Here is a 17988-nt window from a genome sequence, read left to right as displayed (position 1 = left end):
TATAAATGTATCCAAAATAGAGATTAATAATAGATGAACTGCTCTGCAATTTCCAAGATGCCCACTCATCATTAACAGCTATGAAACCTCAGCCACAGATCTGACTCTTTGTCTGTGGTAACTAAACAGAATGATGAGGTTTAAACTTGTAAAACAGCATTAGAAAGTGAAGTATGTCAAAATAGTAAATTTGATTTTGACACGTTATATTTTAGAGAATTTAGATTCACTATATCTAATTTCTTTTGTCCTCCTTGGTTAGTTGTTCTTTTATTTCTTTAAGGGACTGAAGCAGATGACATTATGTAAGCGGATGCCATGATGGATGACACACTGAATTCTACAGATAGAAATGAAAAGATGGATGATAGAAGTGATGACAAAACAAAATCACATGATTCCTTCATCGCTGCTTTGAAGTCACCGGTCGCAGGTCAAACAGGTATGTTCACACAGAACAAATTGCAGTTGTTTAGAAAAACCTTCGAAGTGTCTTCTCTTTCGGGATCTTTGACTGAAGTAAACAGCTTTTCAGAGCAGATCTCTACTGAGGACACAGAGTTATCTTCAGCTGACATCTCTGTGAACATAAAACATAAAACAACAGGTAGACTGACCTGTGAATTCTCTGTTTATGTCTGTTTCCTCCAAAATTCTGTTTTTAATGAATATTTGCTGTTGGTTCACTTTTATGCCTGGTGCAGAAGCCCCTGCTGAATATGGCTTACGGAATAAACCAAAGAGTGACGAGAACAGTGCGGTATGCATCTGTAACCCACATTCTGTTGCGAAAGACCAGCCAAAACTTCATTGTGCCCTGCTGCCATCCTCAGTGGAGGCCTGCACAGTCCTTGAAATGAGCCAGCCTCTCACATCGACCAGCAGGAGTCAGGAAAACCTCAAAACCACCACTGTTCACACTGAACCCAATGCAGATGGTAAGAACACTAAACTAGTCCTGCTTCATCTCTCGTCTTAAACGTTTCTTTTCACTCTGCCTCTTTTCTTGCATCCTACATGTAAGACCTTTGTGCTGCAGTCCTTTACGCCTGCCTCTTCTGCCATCCACTGGACTGTCTATTGGCCACATTGAGAGGGTGCAACGTGTGCGTTTGGTCGCTGTGCTCGTCCCTGTGCGGCTGCGAGACCACCGACCCGCCGCCTCTCCTGGACGTCACTCACCACTGTGACCACGGCGGGTGTCTGGGTGTTCGCTGCTTCCTGTGTGACTGTGACGTGTGCCTCCAGGCTAGAGAGTGCCTGGACCTCGCTATGGAGTTCTCTCAGATGCTTTACCACTGACGCCTGCTGTCAGAAAACAACCACAGCCAGTCCCGAACCAATGACAATCATTTATTTGTTCAAATCTTCTGAATGCCAACATGTAGGGACAAGACACGTTATGTTTATGGTTAACAGTCAAGGTTAGCACTCAAATATATGTCAGGGTAAGGCATGGTTAATATCGTGGAGAGCAGTTGGTTATGAGCAGAAAAAGCAGACCATAGGTGCTTAAATTTATGGAACTATAGGAACAACACAATTAGAAACAATGTGGGCGATGGAGTGGAGCTGCTTTTTGCTCAAAAACACAAAGTACCTCAAAGTTGTGAGCGACCAGGAAAGGACACTCTAAAATCAGTGAAACCACTAACCAATGTCACTCAAAACTCTGACCTCAATACACGTTTTTGGCTGTGTTAACTATTTGTTGCAGAAAATAAAAAGTAGGCCAGTGTTAAAAAAAACAAAAAACATGCAAACATTTTCTCAAACACACATTCATTAACAGTACATAAGGTCGTGTTAATCTGTCAAATTAAAAGACATCCTAAAGTTTGTGGCTATTTGATAGAATAATAATTGCGTTGCAGGTTCCACTCAACAAACAATTATACATTATTATTAATATTATTATTATTATTATAAAGGTGAGACTAGTGGTTGGTTTAAAAAAAAAAAAAAAAAGGGCCAAAGCCCTTTAAATTCATACTACAATGAACAATAATGCATTATTAGAAATATCTCTTTTCATCATCCAGAAGAAAAACAAAAAACAGTAGAACATGCTAATTGGTAAAATCACTCAGTGATCACCAAGGTCACTGAAGACAACACAGATATTAGTCAGAAGAAACTACATGTGAAACTATCAGGCATAAAAAAAAAAAAGTGTAATGAACTACAGTACTGTTGTAAAAGGATGAAATTGTTCTGCATTTCTCACACGGTTTTTACATTTCCGTTGACTGAGTGAAAATCTTGAAAAATAAAACGCTGATTTGTAATTTGTAGCTACTCTGGAAGAAATCCTGCTTTGGCGAGCTAGCTGCAGCAGCACGTGATTCTCCACTGCTTTTAAGGTTCATTACAAATACATGCGACCCGGGCGTTAGCTGTCCACTGTGTGTGTGTGTGATAGGAAGAAAAACGGACAAAAGCTTTCATAAAATGCATAGACTGCCATCAAATAAGGTGCAATAAAATTGCTCAAAATAAAATACTCTTATGTACAATATGCAGTAAATATTTCACAATGTGCCAATTCACTATAACAAAGATCCCTTCTGTAGCTGCTGGTGAAACAACCCAACACGGATGAGCATGCGACTGCTATGAACAAACCCTGATTCCAGTCAGTTGAAAAAAACAAAAAAACCCACAAAGATATTCTGTAATTTGGCATCTCTTACTAAGTTTATGCCAAAGTTGTCATGTAAAAGGAACCTCACAGCTTTCTTCCCCACAAATAATATAAGCACATAATAAATTCAAATATTATATCCCTCTTAAATCTTAAAGAAATCTTATAAACTATTTAACGTAATATTTCTTAATGCTAGGTCCATGACCCTATTATACAATAATCTTTTTCATTAAGATTGCATTTATAAACCCAGAAATAGTCATGTGATCAGCTCCAAACAGGAACAGTAATAATCAGGTCTGTATGGCAAATCATTCAAGGACAGCTTACTGTCTTCTGATGCAACAGCTATGTTAGTTTTGTTCTTAAAGATAGCTACTTTGACGTTTTACGTTAAGTCCTATAAATATACTTGTGTCATTTAAGGATAGACTGCACTTGCTGACATTCTTGTCCCTACAGACAGTCTCTGACCACACAAGGCTCATCACAAGTCCTCGTCCATTTCAAGGCTGCTCCTGCGGCTGCTGGTTTTAGAGGCACCTGGTGACAAAGGAGAAAACAGCGGCCCGGCCACCGTGTGTGGAGACAGTGTGCACCCCTCATCCATGAGAATGTCCCCCAAGCCCACGTCAGGGTAGAGACCCGAGCCGGAGCTGTCGTCCAGCTCGGCAAAGCTCAGGCTGCCCAGGTCCAGCGGGCTGCTGATGGTGACTCCTGCAGGTGAGTCCGAGGAAGGCGGGGACAGGAAGGAGGCCGGCAAAGGCTGTCCGATGGCTCCCAGACTGAAAAGGTTCTGGGTGGACACTCCTACTGTGCTGGGAGGCAGAGCTTGGCCACTCTGTGGCACTGCCTGCTGCTGCATCAGGGAGGGATTGGAGCTCAGACCAGATGAGATGTTGGTGGAGGTTGAGAGGCCATGGAGCCGTGCCTGCATTTCCAGTTCCTGCAAAAAAGGGCAGCGAAAATGCATTCAGATGCCACATCCTGAAATGACTGACAATGATGTTATTTTTACAACACTCAGACATTTTTATGCATTTTGGATGAGAAGAGTCACTCCTGACTGAAGCGGCTACATTCATCCCGACAGACAGGGATAACGTCAACATCAGATTTCATTTCAATAATCCAATATCCATTCTTAAAATTATGAGATACATTTTTGCATTTCTGTCTTTTCCTAGGAGCCATGTTGCATCTGCTCTAACCTTTATATGTATGCACTGTTGTAAATGGATCAATTAGTGCTGCATGATGAGTATAATATCTGCCTGGAGGAAAATCTAGTTATTACTACGTACATATTAAAGTTGTTTTAAGTTAAGAATTAACATTAATGACAGCTATTATGAGTTGCCTTGAGCCACGACAGTCCCATAAACACATATGCCTTTGGTGTGCACGTGCCTCAATGCGTTTGCTGGTCGAGCACTACTAACGAGCAACTCAAGAATTTGTTCAATAATAAATCACTCTACAGCACCACTAGCAGTCAAAAAGTCCAAAGTGTGCCTTTAAGGTATTCAGCCAGATATGGGGCCCAGAACAAATCATGCAAAAACTGACCTGGATGCGTAACATTAAACCGTGGTTTGCTTGTTCCAGCTTTTTCTGTCGCATCTCAATATCCTTGGATCTCTGCTGCTCCTTCTGTAACTTCCTGATGTAGTCCACAGAGGCTTTCAGAATGGTGCCTTTATTCCAACGCATCTCCCTGTCATCAGTATGATGACAGTAAACAAAAAGAAAACACACAAAAAGGTATGATTACATTGTAACAAAAGCTATAACACTACAACTACATATGTATTGAGTGACTGAGGAAGATGATTATCCTAAAAACTCAAACAGGACTTACGGGTCACTTGACTTTGGTATCAGAGTACCCAGCTCTTTTATTCTGTCATTGATGTTAAATCTCCGCCTCCTCTCAACTGCCAGAGTGACCAGCAGGGAGGAAAAACAAAGGCACATAAGTTTAGCTCCAACAATTATTAAGCAAGCATTATTAGGTAAACAGACAGAGACAGAGAGTTGAAACAGGTAAGAAGTGCATGACCATGTTGTTAGGATGTTGTGATTCTGAATCTGCATTGTGCTGTTACATAAGCTTTAGCTGTATTCCTGATGTTGGTGCATTCACATTCAATCAAGTGCTCATAATGGTCTGATATAAACGCTGACTTACTGAGGTTATGGTTGTCTTTCTTCTGCCTTTCTTTCATTAGTGCTTTGGTATCTGCATCTGAAAACCAAAGTCCGTGTTTCATACCATGAAAAGTTGTAGATCTCTATTCACCTGTTCCTCTCTCTAATTAAACAACAACAACAAAAAAGAATCACAACAAATCTTTTAAAAGTTAGTTACTGTACCAGTAATTTCCCTTTTAATTTTTGGAAGATCAGCAGGGCAGGAGTTGCTGACAGTAAGAGTAGGTGCTGCCATTCCAGGGCTGTGGTAGACATCCAACAGATTTCCTGGGAGCTAAACAAACAAACATCTTACAATACATATCATGAGTAGTCAGTGATTGTCATTAAACTAGAAGCAAACATGCCAAAAAGGAAGTCTTCCCCATTTCTGCTTTCATTTAGAGTGAACATCTCCTTGAGTTGAGAACTGGTTTCTGTGGCATCAGACAAATACTCCAAATACTCCTAAAATATTGCAGTGTCTTTTTTCTAAACTTAATTTTGAATGCTACTTAATGAAAGCACAAAACCCGACCACCTACATCACATTTTTTAATTGAAGCTGAACAATTCCTGAAGTCACTTAAAAAAAATCTGAAAAAGCATTTACCTCGCTGTGCTTCTTTTTTTTGTCCTCCAAAAACATCACCATAATTCTCATTTTTTGTTTTTGTGGCAAAGTTTTATCCTACAAATTAGTTGTCAACCTAATAATCCACTGTGTTGCCTCTCCTTGTTTTGTACCCTCTGATAGCTTTACCCCGCCCAGCCAGCACTTTCGTGACGAATAGTAACTCAGTGCCAGAAGTATATATTTACTCCTACAACTTCAGAATTCCACACATAAAAGAGAACATCCATTCACAGAAAAAAAGACACCAAGAGCACATAAACGGTTGGTGACAGAGCAGCCTTTAATCCACAATGTTACTCTGTCACTGTCCAATTATAGAAGAACCTGTAAATTCTAGAGGAAAGATGAAAAAGGAAGTATTCAGTCAAATCAATACATTGTTCTTCTTACCGTGCTAGGCAACTGAAGACCTGAGTCGATCAATGTAATGATGTCGTCATTAAAACTGGATTCAAGACTGATGATGTCGTCGATCACATCGTCAATCTAGATGAAGTAAATGAGAGAACCGTTGACAAAGTAATTGGTGTGAAAGTAGTCAACTTCTATGTACAGTGGTGTGAAAAAGTGTTTGCCCCTTTCCTGATTTCCAATTTTTTTGCATGTCTGTCACACTTAAATGTTTCAGATCATCAAACAAATTTAAATATTAGTCAAAGATAACACAAGTAAACACCAAATGCAGTTTTTAAATGATGTTTTTTATTATTAAGGGAGAAAAAAAATCCAAACCCACATGGCCCTGTGTGAAAAAGTGTTTGCCCCCTCCTGTTAAAACAGAACTTAACTGTGGTTTATCACACCGGAGTTCAATTTCTCTAGCCACACCCAGGCCTGATTACTGACACACCTGTTCTCAATCAAGAAATCACTTAAATAGGACCTGCCTGACAAAGTGAAGTAGACCAAAAGATCCTCAAAAGATAGACATCATGCCAAGATCCAAAGAAATTCAGGAACAAATGAGAAAGAGAGTAATTGAGATCTATCAGTCTGAAAAAGTTACAAAGCCATTTCTAAATCTTTGGGACTCCAGCGAACCACAGTGAGAGCCATTATCCACAAATGGAGAAAACATGGAACAGTGGTGAACCTTCCCAGGAGTGGCCGGCCGACCAAAATTACCCCGAGAGCGCAGCGACGACTCATCCGAGAGGTCACAAAAGACCCCACAACAACATCCAAAGAACCGCAGGCCTCACTTGCCTCAGTTAAGATCAGTGTTCATGACTCCACCATAAGAAAGAGACTCGGCAAAAATGGCCTGCATGGCAGAGTTCCAAGACCAAAACCACTGCTGAGCAAAAAGAACATTAAGGCTCGTCTCATTTTTGCCAGAAAACATCTTGATGATCTCCAAGACTTTTGGGAAAATACTCTGTGGACTGACGAGACAAAAGTTGAACTTTTTGGAAGGTGTGTGTCCCATTACATCTGGCGTAAAAGTAACACCGCATTTCAGAAAAAGAACATCATGCCAACAGTAAAATGTGGTGGTAGTGTGATGGTCTGGGGCTGTTTTGCTGCTTCAGGACCTGAAAGACTTGCTGTGATAAATGGAACCATGAATTCTACAAAGTCTTTTTCACACAGGGCCATGTGGGTTTGGATTTTCTTTCTCCCTTAATAATAAAAACCTTCATTTAAAAACTGCATTTTGTATTTACTTGTGTTATCTTTGACTAATATTTAAATTTGTTTGATGATCTGAAACATTTAAGTGTGACAAACATGCAAAAAAATAAGAAATCAGGAAGGGGGCAAACACTTTTTCACACCACTGTATGTATTGTGTTGTGATCTAAAACAGTTGGCATGACAACACAAAAGCCAAAGTAAGCGTTCTAAAAGAGGCCTAGTGTCAAAGAGAGAGACGTGTGCGAGAGAAGCGCTGGCATGGTTAAACTGTAAGTGCTGTATTTAACATGTTATTGTGACAACAGGCCAACAAGGGTATGATGACAGAAGGCATGCATCATCACAGTGGGACCTTTAGGCACATCATTACAGAACAAACACTAAGTAATTAAGCAAGACGTGAGCTGAAGGGAAGACACTTCCCCAAAAATGCACTGTAAATTTGCAGAAAAGCAACTATTCAGATGGTTGTGTAATCTGCTGTACCAGCGAATAAAATCCAACAAAGAAGAAATTAAACCACCGGTATAAAAGCAGGAATTTCCCATACTTCCTCCTTGTTGGATCCGATGTTAAGCAGAGCCATAGGACTGTTCGGTGCACTGCTGGCAGTCGGGGCAACTTCAGGGGCGGAACGGGCCTGCGCCACGGGCGACACACCGAGGGTCTGAGTAACCACCATGTTCCCCAAAGTGGTGGAGAGGTACTGCTTCACCTGTTGCCTCTGTGCTTGCTGGATGTGGTACTTGGTGGGGTTCTCCAAGTGGGTCTGCACCTGATCATTTAAACAGGTGTTAAAGCCTCATGTCGTAACATTAACCCACTGCACAAGTGATGAACACACAAATAGCTCACTCTTACTTTCAGCACCTCCACGGGCACCTGTGCCGGAGGGGGACGGGCAGCATTTGGGGGCATAGTGACAGAGATCGCTGGAGTTGAGTCAGAGCCCCGGAGCTGAGAGGCAGAAGCCTGCTGCTGGGCCTCACGTCTCTCCTGCTCCTGGGCTTGTTCTCTCATCAGCTGCTGCCGCAGCAACACGCGTGACGACATGACTGAGACTGAGGCCGAGGCCGATCCCGATCTAGGGGTGGAGCTGGAAAGCAAACACAGAGGGATGGAACATGTTAGCCAAGAACCACAGATATCTTTAGAAAAGTAATGCTGAATGTTCCGAAACTGCTCCTCTTGATGGGCGACAGAGCGCCGGGGGAAGTGAGCAAGTCTTGAGCAAGTATTCCAAGATATGTCGAGTTACACACATTTTTGTGACCCACTGGTTGATGTGCATTTTTCAATTTGAACATGGACCTGAAACTTGAACAGAGAGCACAGGACATTTTTTATTCAACTTTTGGGGAACAGAAAGAAGTCTCAGGGAGTCAAATTTGGTAAAGGTGGTTGGTAGTGACCATGTTGTTATTGCAAGCAAGAAACTAGTGTGTTTTCAATGCGCAATCAGCAGGCACATTGTCATGTTGCAGAACCGACATTCCATTGTGCCACTGTGGGAAAAATTCACGGTGCACAACTCCGCCAATGTCAAAGACGTCTTCCCCCTCTGGAAACCCAAATTTCACACAAAACACCTCATTTCTGTCGATTTTCTGAACAATTTCAAGGGTCTCCTTTGCAGATATCCCAAGTTTAACATTTGATGTGTGCTCTCTGCTGAAGTCCATGGTGAAATCATAAATGTGCCCATACCACCGCACATAAAAGCATGTGTAACTCAGGTTGGGATGTTCACCAAGGTTATAGCTTCCCCTTGCTCTGTGCATGTCACGTGGTGCGTACCGCTCGCGCACCAATAGCGCAGTCTAAGAACTTTTATTAAAATGAATTATTTTCTGTGTAATTTGAGAAGGTATGGGAAAAGGTTTGGAAATCTTGAGAATGCCTCACTGGCTCAAAAATGGACTTCCTGAATTAGTCTGTAAGGCTCTACTGTTGATTTTTCCTGAATTTAAGATATCTATGAACAGGACAAAGCCTCAGCCTAAACATGTCACAGAGCAACTACTCAACATCCTGCAATAAAACCTCCTCAGAGGGAACCTCCAGCTGTGTGGCTATTCAACTGTTCAAGACTAGATGATGAATCCTTCTGTGGGCATCATCACCAACAGGGACTGGTGAGTGCACATGGAGAGGGATCTTATCTAGTTGCCCTAAATACTGCTAACAAGGGAGAAACGGTCAGTCTACACAGCCCAAAAAATACTGCTTACTGTCTAAACTAAAATAATACATCTTTTCATACAGACACAGACAATGTGTTCTTTTATGATACTTATTTACTTTGGACAAGGCTGCTGCTGTCAAAATGCAACTGTAGTCAGCTGTCACCACATCTCTCAGCTAATTTTCAAAAAAAAAAAAAAAATAATAATAATAATAATATTAGGGCGGCACGGTGGTACAGTGGTTAGCACTGTCACCTCACAGCAAAAAATAAATAAATAAAAAAAAAAAAATAAAAAAAAAAAAGGTTCTGGGTTCGAATCCGGTCCTGGGCCTTTCTGTGCGGAGTTTGCATGTTCTCCCTGTGCTTGCGTGGGTTCTCTCCGGGTTCTCCAGCTTCCTCCCATCATCCAAAAACATGCACCTCAGGTCAGGTTACCTGGCGCCGTGCTAGTGGCAGCCTGCTGCAGCATCTCCCCCCTGAGAGCCCCCCTGCTGTAGTGAAGAAATTTCCCCTCGGGGATTAATAAAGTGTATAAAATCAAAAAATAAAAATAATTGTTGAGATTTGCTGTTAAGATGATGCACATGCAGCCGAAGTGGACACACGGGGACACACCGTAACTTGCAGGTTCATCACTTTCTGCTTAAAGCTTTATCAATATCATTTTGCTGTAAAGCTAGATTGGTAAGGTTATTATTGCTATATTTCCTGGCAGGAAACACCATTAATACGTTGGTAATGCCCTCTCCAACAATTGCTTCTACTTCTACTTGTGTTTACTACTTATGTTAAACTGCAACTGAAAGATCCACAAACTTCACAACAATTTAAGCAGCAATTGTGGCAACTTTAGTAGTAAGTGTCCTTCAGAAAACGTGCAAGTCTTAACGTGGTAGTGGCAACTTCAACAGGTCTCAGTGACACTAGCATTTGTTCCAGATTAGGTTTTTTTTCTGATTTCCAAAGCCTCTTCAAGTCTTGATTTTTTTTTCTTCAATGACTTTTATACACGTTCAGGATTTGAGGAACTGTGACATCGCTGTTACGTCCTCTCGTGTTGTGTTTCGTCTGAGAGACACTGAGGAATCATTTTGACCTCCTCACATCCCGACCCAGGGCTGCTTTGCGCACGCGCAAACATAAATTACACTCCCCCGTAGGTTAAACCACGCTCGGGACTTTCATTTACATCCTTCGTAATTATAACATTAAGTCACGACGTATTGCGACCACAAGCTTATAAATAACAGCGACGGCTTCGTACTCAAATCTCGCATGTCTTGTCGTATCTGGGCGCAAACCGATTTCTGGCTTTGCACCGCGACTTCTCGGGAAACGCGTCGTCGGGAGTAAAATAGTAACGCAGTCTCTGTCCCCTCGCCACGTTTGTTTCCAAAACAAATACAGACCCGCGATCCAAAAACACATGTTGAGCAGTTTTGGCTGACGAAGTGTTTCTTCGTAAAGATGCGTAAAACAAAAACATCGCGATGTCCCGCTTTAAAAAAAAAAAAAAAAAAAAGTGTCTCGTTGTCGTTTCATACAAACCGACGGCTATTTTTTTTTTTTTTTAAATTAACAAACTATATTTGTGTGGTCTGGGACCTTTTAGGTACGTCGGGTAGACGCTGGTTTACTTTCAGCCGTTTTCGTAATTTCTATTTTTAGTCATCTCCGCAGAGTTCATTTGACAGCTCAGTTTTGCTAACAGGCCCACGTCAACGAGCAGAAACGCGATTTAAAAATAAAATAAAAAGCTACTAATAAAAGAACAGACTGTTATTGTGCAGCTACAACTATACAACTGGAGGGTTTCCTGGTTTTTGTTGAAGGTTATTCTGTTCCGCAAACGACACATCCACGGCAAAGTAAAAAAAAAAAGAAAAAAAAAAAAGAAAGTAACCGCTTAGCTGACTACCGAGCGCCCATTAGTTGCCCAACAAGCTAATGCTACGTAGCACGGCCAACTTATTTCAGGGTAAAGATACGTACTGTGAAAACAGATGTGTTGAACGTAATCACAGCCATAAATCCTCGGAGTCCTCCGCTTTCTTTGCCATTTCTGGAGGTCGGTGGACGCAAACTCGACAGTCGCTAGCTTCGGCAGTAAACACGGTTGTTTACGTCGGGCTGACGGTCTGACGTCATCACACGCTTGTTACCCGGAACTTGTTGACAGCTATAAATAATATAAAGTTTAGTCGGAGGTGCAATAAGTTAACACTGTAGTATTTAAATGCAAACCAGTGTAGCTGCGGTACTTAATAATGTCATATTTTACCTGACCCACAATAAAAAAATAAATTTTAAAAATTTAAAAAAAGAAGAAAGAAGCAAAACGTTTGTAATAACTGAGGAGCAGTGTGTCTGAACAGGAACATCATCTATCTAATTAGAACACTGCATTATTTTCTTTAAATAAATAAAGAGGCTAAAGTTGTGCTGGTAAATTGTGACATATGTAAACATCAACCAGAATGCTGGCAACACCAAATAAAGACCAAACAAAATGTTTTTACTCTTTTAAAACTTTAATTTTAATCAGAAAATGAGAAGTCCATTGCAGATGTCAACGTGTCTGAGAGTTTCGTGGCAATTTTGTCTGCAGAGGAAACAAAAAGATTGATTTGATTGGAAGATTTATTTTAGGTTCTCAGCCTGAACACACTGTAGATAAAGTAAGAAGCGTTAGACTGAGACCAATAGTTATACAAACCAGCTCTTTTCTGTTGCTTCTTCCTCTTCTTGCCGGCAGCCAGCAGTGCCTGGCCCTGCTGCAGAGGATCTAAATTCCAGATATCCTTCAGATCTGGAGCCCTGGGTGCAGCATCATTTGCAGGCAAGTCGGTCTTCTTCTGGGATTTTATTTCCACGGTCATTGGTCCAAACTATTTTGAGCAGGACACAATATCAGATGTAAAGTATTCATTGAATGAAAACAGTCAAGGGCATGGCGTACTGTATTTTGATTAAGGACATATAGTTTCTCACCTCTGGATCCTGATCGTCCTCCATAGATTGAGTTTCATCTTTAAATGCTGGCTCTCCCACTGACCCTCCTTCCGTTTCCAGCTCAAAAGGTGGCACCCTCGGGCTACCTTGTGTCATTCCAGTGGTTTCCATGCAGAATCCCATTTGGATGTCGGGACAAGATGACTCTGAAAAACAAATCTACTTTGGAGAAACTATTGCTTCTTTTAAGTGTTTTAACAACACAAGCCGTTTAGTCTGACAAGATCAAGGTACTCTTAGGAATCCCGTTTCCCTGTTATTAATAGACCTGGATGTGAGATGCAGAACAAACTTAGATAAATTCTGCCCCTTACAGGATCTAAATAGACCAAGTAAAATGCTGCCAAGCAAAAGTTTTAGGGAGAGTAACCTTTCAAATGTCTTTTACATCCACTTCAGCTGTGAAAGGTGCTATAGCTGCAGCAGTAAAGCTTCAACTATTGCAGTATGTAGCTGCTGATGTCTGTTGAAAGCATCCTATTAAAGATGGGTGTCCAAATAAGACATCATAGAAAGGAAATCACAGAATCACGCACTTAACATATAATACTAATACAATGAGCGTGCAAGATATAAGTTTGTATTTTTATATTATTATGTTATTATTTCTCAATTTTATATGTGATACTATTAAATACAAGTAAAGCATTTGTAAGGGTCAGGTCAAAGTTTTAGATTTAGATTTTCTTTACCTGCAAGAACTTCCTGGTTTCCTTTTTCCAGCTCATCCCAGTCAAAGGCTTTACCCATTTCTGTAACAATCTCGGCACTGACGTGTGTTGGGAGAGTGTGTGTCTCTGGAGGGTGCGTGAAATAGCTGATCCTTCCCCTTAATAACATAATATGGGGAAATTAACACAATGATAAGAACACCAATTGACTGTCATTTCTAAAACTTTGAATTTTGACATACCCTGTCCAGTCCATTAATAAACTCTTTGCTGCTTTATCAGTGTCAGGCAGTCCTCCCTTCCTTAGTTTGCCTTTCCGCCGGGCAAGCAAAGCCAAGAACTCCAAAGCTGTATGAAAGTCTGGAACGCCATAGTGCTCCATGATCTGTGTATCCAGCAAGGCTTAGAGTGAGTAACATACCCACTCGATAAACAAGTTGTTGGAGTGGTGACATTATGTACCTGTGCCTTGTTGCACCGTCGGAGGATGGCTTCAACAGGTGGAAGGGGATCCACAAGCTGTTCGATTTTCACACAGTTACGAAGAATCATGGCAGCATCAGTTGTTGATGTTGCCATCACAATGCCGGGACAGTCCAGAAGCTTAATGTGTTTGTCCAAATGAACCTCTTGAAGACACCTGAAATCCAAAAAGAATATCAGCAAAACCAAATGATTAAAGACAAATTCACTGGCAACAGTAACTTGACCAATCATTAGTCAATTTATAAAGCAACATTTTTTTTAAAACTTCACCAGCACCAGCTTCAAAAAGGAATGTTTGTTTCCCCACATTTCTGTCATAATAAACTCATAATTTTGGGGGTTTTGACTTTTGCTCTGACAAAAAAAGACAATTAAATAGGGTTATTACTAAGGTTTTTTTGTTGGGGCCCTTTACACTACTTCTGACAATTTATAGACAACACAAAAATATATAATTAACAAAAGTAATTTTCAGACATTGATAATGAAAACAAGAGTTTTCTAAGAAAGGATTTTACTAAATTGCTGGAGGTTTTCCATGTGTTAAGATACTTACCACGGGGTAACATACAATATTTATGTCGACTCAAAAGAAAAGCATAACCCTGAGGCATTGGGACCCGTGGGCCCATTTGGACAGGGAGAAGACCAGCTTTAAGCATAATCAGCACAGGATCAACATCTTAAGTTGTACTTACTTAGTGACACCAGGAGTGGCTCCAACATTACAGGCTCGTGCCCGTTTCAGACTGTTGATCAAACTACTCTTTCCCACATTAGGAAAACCTGCAAAGTAGCAGGCAAAACGGATTAATGTTACACAACCTTGTATTATAAACACGGAAAATCTGGTGTGTTGTTTCTCGTCTTTACAGAAGTCAATTCAGCCACATCTGTTCGTCATGATTTGTCTGCACAGCCTATGAATCAACTCACAATTTAGTGATGCTTTGTGCATGCAATTTGAGACTTAAGCCTGTTTTCTTCTGTTCACTGATTGTGTATTGGACTCTGAAAGAGATGTGCGACCTACATTCAATACTGTACACAGACAGAAGATTGTAGCTGCTGTTTCATGCAGCTGACATGCTGCTGTATAGCCTGAGCAGACATTTTAGGCGTTCCTGGATGTGGTGCCTACCTACAACACCAACTGTGATGGCCGTCTTTATGTCCAGGTTGCGGCAGTAGTTTCCGAGTAGCTTCATCAAGCAGTCTGCTCCAATGCAAGCACTGCTACTAAGAAGCTGTGTGGTGGCTTGTGTCACTGACACAGTACTGCGTTTCTGCCCATGTCAAGACATAAAATGAAACCGTGTTCATGTCAAATCCACTTTAACAAACTTTTATAATATAGTTTTAATATTCTAATCTTCATTTGGATTTTTAGAGGGTTGAAATATAAATGTTTTACTACTTACCAAGTTCTTAGACTGTTGCTGAGTAGATGCTTTGAAAGCCACAGTGGGAAACTCATTACGAAGATATTTAATCCACTTTTCCACAATTTCCTTTGACACCAAATCTATAATCAAAGTCAAAACATTAAGTATTTGTCAAAATAAATGGCACTTATAACCACTTTGTTACTAGCTTTCTTACCGATTTTATTCAGGACCAAAACTATCTTCTTGTTCATTCCACTTTGAATGACTGCCTGCTCCACCTGAGGGCATCTACAGCCGAGAGGGTCACGTGCATCCAAAACCTCCAAAATCACATCGGCGGTCTCCACTACCTTTAAAAAATCCAAAAAAAATCCACCATGTCAAATCATGTTAACTCTATTATGTTTTATGATAGCTGAAGTAAAGAAGGCTGAAAACTAATTTATGGCTGTGTGTAATTAATTAAGCATTTACATTTCTTTTGACAGCTTTATCATGAACTGCAATATTCAACAGATACAGACTAATGTGTAGCAGTGATGCAGCAGCTATGTACCTTTTTAAATTCTCTGTAATATGCCTTTCTCGAATTCTCATTTTCAAAGTTAACATGTTTCTCCAAACTCTGCATATCTGTCTCCTGTGAGGACAAAGACAAAAACAGAAATCAGTACAACAGCATATCGTATGGCATGCAGTGATTCTAATTGGAATTCCTAAATAAACTCTTATTTACCCTCTGCTCAAACTCTCTTTGTCGCTGTAATATGTCATTCTGAAAGCTTTGCAAATTCCTCCTCTTCATCAGCTCTCGTTCCCGAGACAACTTCTGCTTCTCCTGGAGGTCTTGAAGCTAACGAGGCGATTGGAAGGACTGATTTACCAACATATTAACAGCATTGTACCATCAAATCAAGTTGAGCAGATTTTCAAAGATTTACCCTTTGCTTGCGGATTTCCTCTGGTTTTCTGTGGACCTTGGCATGTTGTACGGCTGACTGCTCTGTATTCTTTGCCCGCCCCGATGAGTCACCCTCTTGTCCATCTTTAGTCTGTAGAATATGTATTGTTAAACATGGTATTGTAGTTTGTTAAAAGGCATTTTTAAATAGGGCAGAAAAAAAAGAATCAAATTAGCTATTTGGAAAAGAAAGCCTGGCTTCATCAGTCTGCCAGGACATCCAGGTGTCTCAAAATGATTTTGTTCTTATTAATAACAGAGATTAAAAAGAGAGATATTTCCTGTGGGGTCAATCCTGTGGCGATGGAGGTTATAAACCTCCAACATCTCAACAGCATTCACATAATTTCTGGAAACTATAAAGACAGAAAACTATATGAATTTTCACCAAGCAGCTCTGAAAATGCCTGCTTGATTTTGGTCTACGTACCATTGTGAAGCAGCTTTTTCTGACATGACCGTTATGAAATCTAAGTTTAGAACAAGACTGACAGATGAACATTTAAACAACTGCATCAGAGTAAACTTAAGCGGATACACTCCAGCATACATCTCTCGTTTTGATTCCATGGAGTGCTAGTCCACCCATTAACTGTAGAAAAGACTCATAATACGCATAATACATACATGTGAACTACAGATGGAGAGAATGTGGAGGGAAGTGATATATGGACAGACAGAAAGCAAGGACAAGTAAGTAATAAACATTCTATTGCTTTCTATGACTGATGTGAGTAGTGAGCTTCATCAATTGAAAATGTAAAGAAATGCACACAGAAAAAAGCATGCACATGCTGTGGAACTTAAGCCGTTTTGACACAACATGCGTGCGTGTGTGTGTGCGTGTGTGTTGAGTATTGTTTACAGAGAAGGAGCTTATTCAGCTGGTTTGGGTGGAGCTCAGCTATGTGAATTCATGTTACTAAGCGTGAATAGCTGTCAAACACTTTCATTTTTGGTAAAAATAAAATAAAAAGGTAGGAGACTCCTACCATACAGGTAGTTGATACGTGTTTCATTTAAAACTACTGTGCAGTTGTTTGCGTTGTTAAAACCCTGTTAATAGAAGCATTAACAGTGGCACTGAATGTTTAATGTACACTGTGATAAAGGGAATAAAGACACGTGTTATTGTAGGTGCCACTCAGTACTACGGATACTCCCCAAAGGTCCATTACAGAACTCCTTCACACAAAGCAGCTAAAGTGGGACTTTGGCTGATCTTGGTATCATAATATGATGTTTCCAGACAGTAAAGGTCGATCTACAGTTCATGTGATACGTTTTCACAACGCTTGTAACACGGCTATAATCCTGTCGAACACATAATAGCTCACCAAACAACTGAAGTGTTGACTTTTAGCAGTAACACGTTAGCCACAGATAACATTAGACGGAGTAGCAATTACCTTCAATTTCCCGAGGAAGCCGAGGCGTTTAGCACGTTTCTGTTCTGTAAAATACAAGAGACGACAAAGTGAGTTCGTTTAAAACCGTCCGTACTTATTCACGACGAACTTATATTTAGTCAAGGCGATAAATACGCACTAGCTTTAGACATGACTTCCCCCGAGGTCCTGTGCTTCTGAGCTCACGTGTGCGGGGAGACGAGGCTGGCCAGGCGCACACGATGACGTCCGCTACTACATCCGGCTAAATGTCAAAATAAAAGTCCGCTCGATTCTTGACACTTCGGAAAATTTAGCCCTTTAACAAGTGTTCCGGATAGGACATCCACCTTACCTATACATTACACTGGTTTAGGTCCCAACCAATGACACAGACTATGGATATTGGCTTCTTTTTGCATTCATTGTTAAATTCACTTAAGCACAAAATAAAATGATGAAATAACTATTTTGGTGTCTTCTTTTTCCTTTCCCCCCCACGTATATTGCACTGACAACAAAGCACTTATAATGTAGGCAGGGTATAGGCCTCAGGATTTGTATTCTATTTTTTCATATGAAAATATTTCTGACTGCATGGTAACAATTAGCCTACCTCTCATCCCCTTTGTATTGATTTTGGCTTAACTCTTATAGAATTGGGAAGCTTCCCTGACCACAACGTGCAAAAAAAAAAGACAGCAAGAATTTAATGTAACTGGTGTGAGAGGAGCTTCTGCGCCCTTGACCCATGCTTTTCTGGGCCTCACACAGAGGTC

The 17988-nt window shown here is 40.6% G+C and overlaps 2 protein-coding genes across 3 annotated transcripts; both read right to left on the bottom strand.

The window, feature by feature from the left end:
* Positions 1-1985: 1985 nt before the first annotated feature.
* On the bottom strand, positions 1986-11428 carry tfe3b (transcription factor binding to IGHM enhancer 3b). 2 transcript variants are annotated; one of them, XM_069713919.1, is made up of 9 exons: positions 11296-11428; positions 7977-8211; positions 7666-7890; positions 5868-5963; positions 5024-5135; positions 4839-4895; positions 4509-4584; positions 4217-4382; positions 1986-3593 (listed from the first exon to the last, which is right to left on the bottom strand). In XM_069713919.1, exons 2-9 carry the CDS (start codon positions 8166-8168, stop codon positions 3135-3137), a joined length of 1383 nt encoding a protein of 460 aa, XP_069570020.1. In that variant the 5' UTR covers positions 8169-8211; positions 11296-11428; the 3' UTR covers positions 1986-3134. The 2 variants fall into 2 exon arrangements, with proteins under 2 accessions (XP_069570020.1, XP_069570027.1); XM_069713926.1 differs by having other exon boundaries at positions 4217-4364.
* A 387-nt stretch (positions 11429-11815) lies between these two features.
* Positions 11816-17456, bottom strand: gnl3l (G protein nucleolar 3 like). Its single transcript, XM_069713915.1, has 15 exons — positions 17370-17456; positions 17231-17274; positions 15802-15912; positions 15597-15713; positions 15417-15500; positions 15075-15210; positions 14894-14997; positions 14614-14758; positions 14171-14258; positions 13449-13626; positions 13229-13371; positions 13008-13144; positions 12295-12461; positions 12020-12191; positions 11816-11905 (listed from the first exon to the last, which is right to left on the bottom strand). The coding sequence occupies exons 1-15, from the start codon at positions 17380-17382 to the stop codon at positions 11841-11843; spliced, it is 1704 nt and encodes a 567-aa protein (XP_069570016.1). The 5' UTR covers positions 17383-17456; the 3' UTR covers positions 11816-11840.
* Positions 17457-17988: the final 532 nt, after the last annotated feature.

Source organism: Brachyistius frenatus, unplaced genomic scaffold (assembly GCF_029030835.1).
Source record: "Brachyistius frenatus isolate BFR_SWC_R1_liver_20210118 unplaced genomic scaffold, ASM2903083v1 Contig_4, whole genome shotgun sequence".
In the NCBI taxonomy this organism is placed as follows: domain Eukaryota; kingdom Metazoa; phylum Chordata; class Actinopteri; family Embiotocidae; genus Brachyistius; species Brachyistius frenatus.
Note: the sequence above shows the minus strand (reverse complement) of the source record. Positions and strands in the feature narration are given on the sequence as shown.

Excerpts from the sequence above, each read along its gene's own strand:
- gnl3l (XM_069713915.1), bottom strand. Across the intron at positions 14,259-14,613 it reads CATCACAGTTGGTGTTGTAG|GTTTTCCTAATGTGGGAAAG; the intron begins GTAGGCACCACA and ends GCTACTTTGCAG. Across the intron at positions 13,372-13,448 it reads GACGGTGCAACAAGGCACAG|ATCATGGAGCACTATGGCGT; the intron begins GTACATAATGTC and ends CTGGATACACAG.
- tfe3b (XM_069713919.1), bottom strand. The coding sequence starts at position 8,168 with ATGTCGTCACGCGTGTTGCTGCGGCAGCAGCTGATGAGAGAACAAGCC. Across the intron at positions 5,964-7,665 it reads TCGGATCCAACAAGGAGGAA|ATTGACGATGTGATCGACGA; the intron begins GTATGGGAAATT and ends TACTTCATCTAG. Across the intron at positions 4,585-4,838 it reads GAAAGACAACCATAACCTCA|TTGAGAGGAGGCGGAGATTT; the intron begins GTAAGTCAGCGT and ends TCACTCTGGCAG.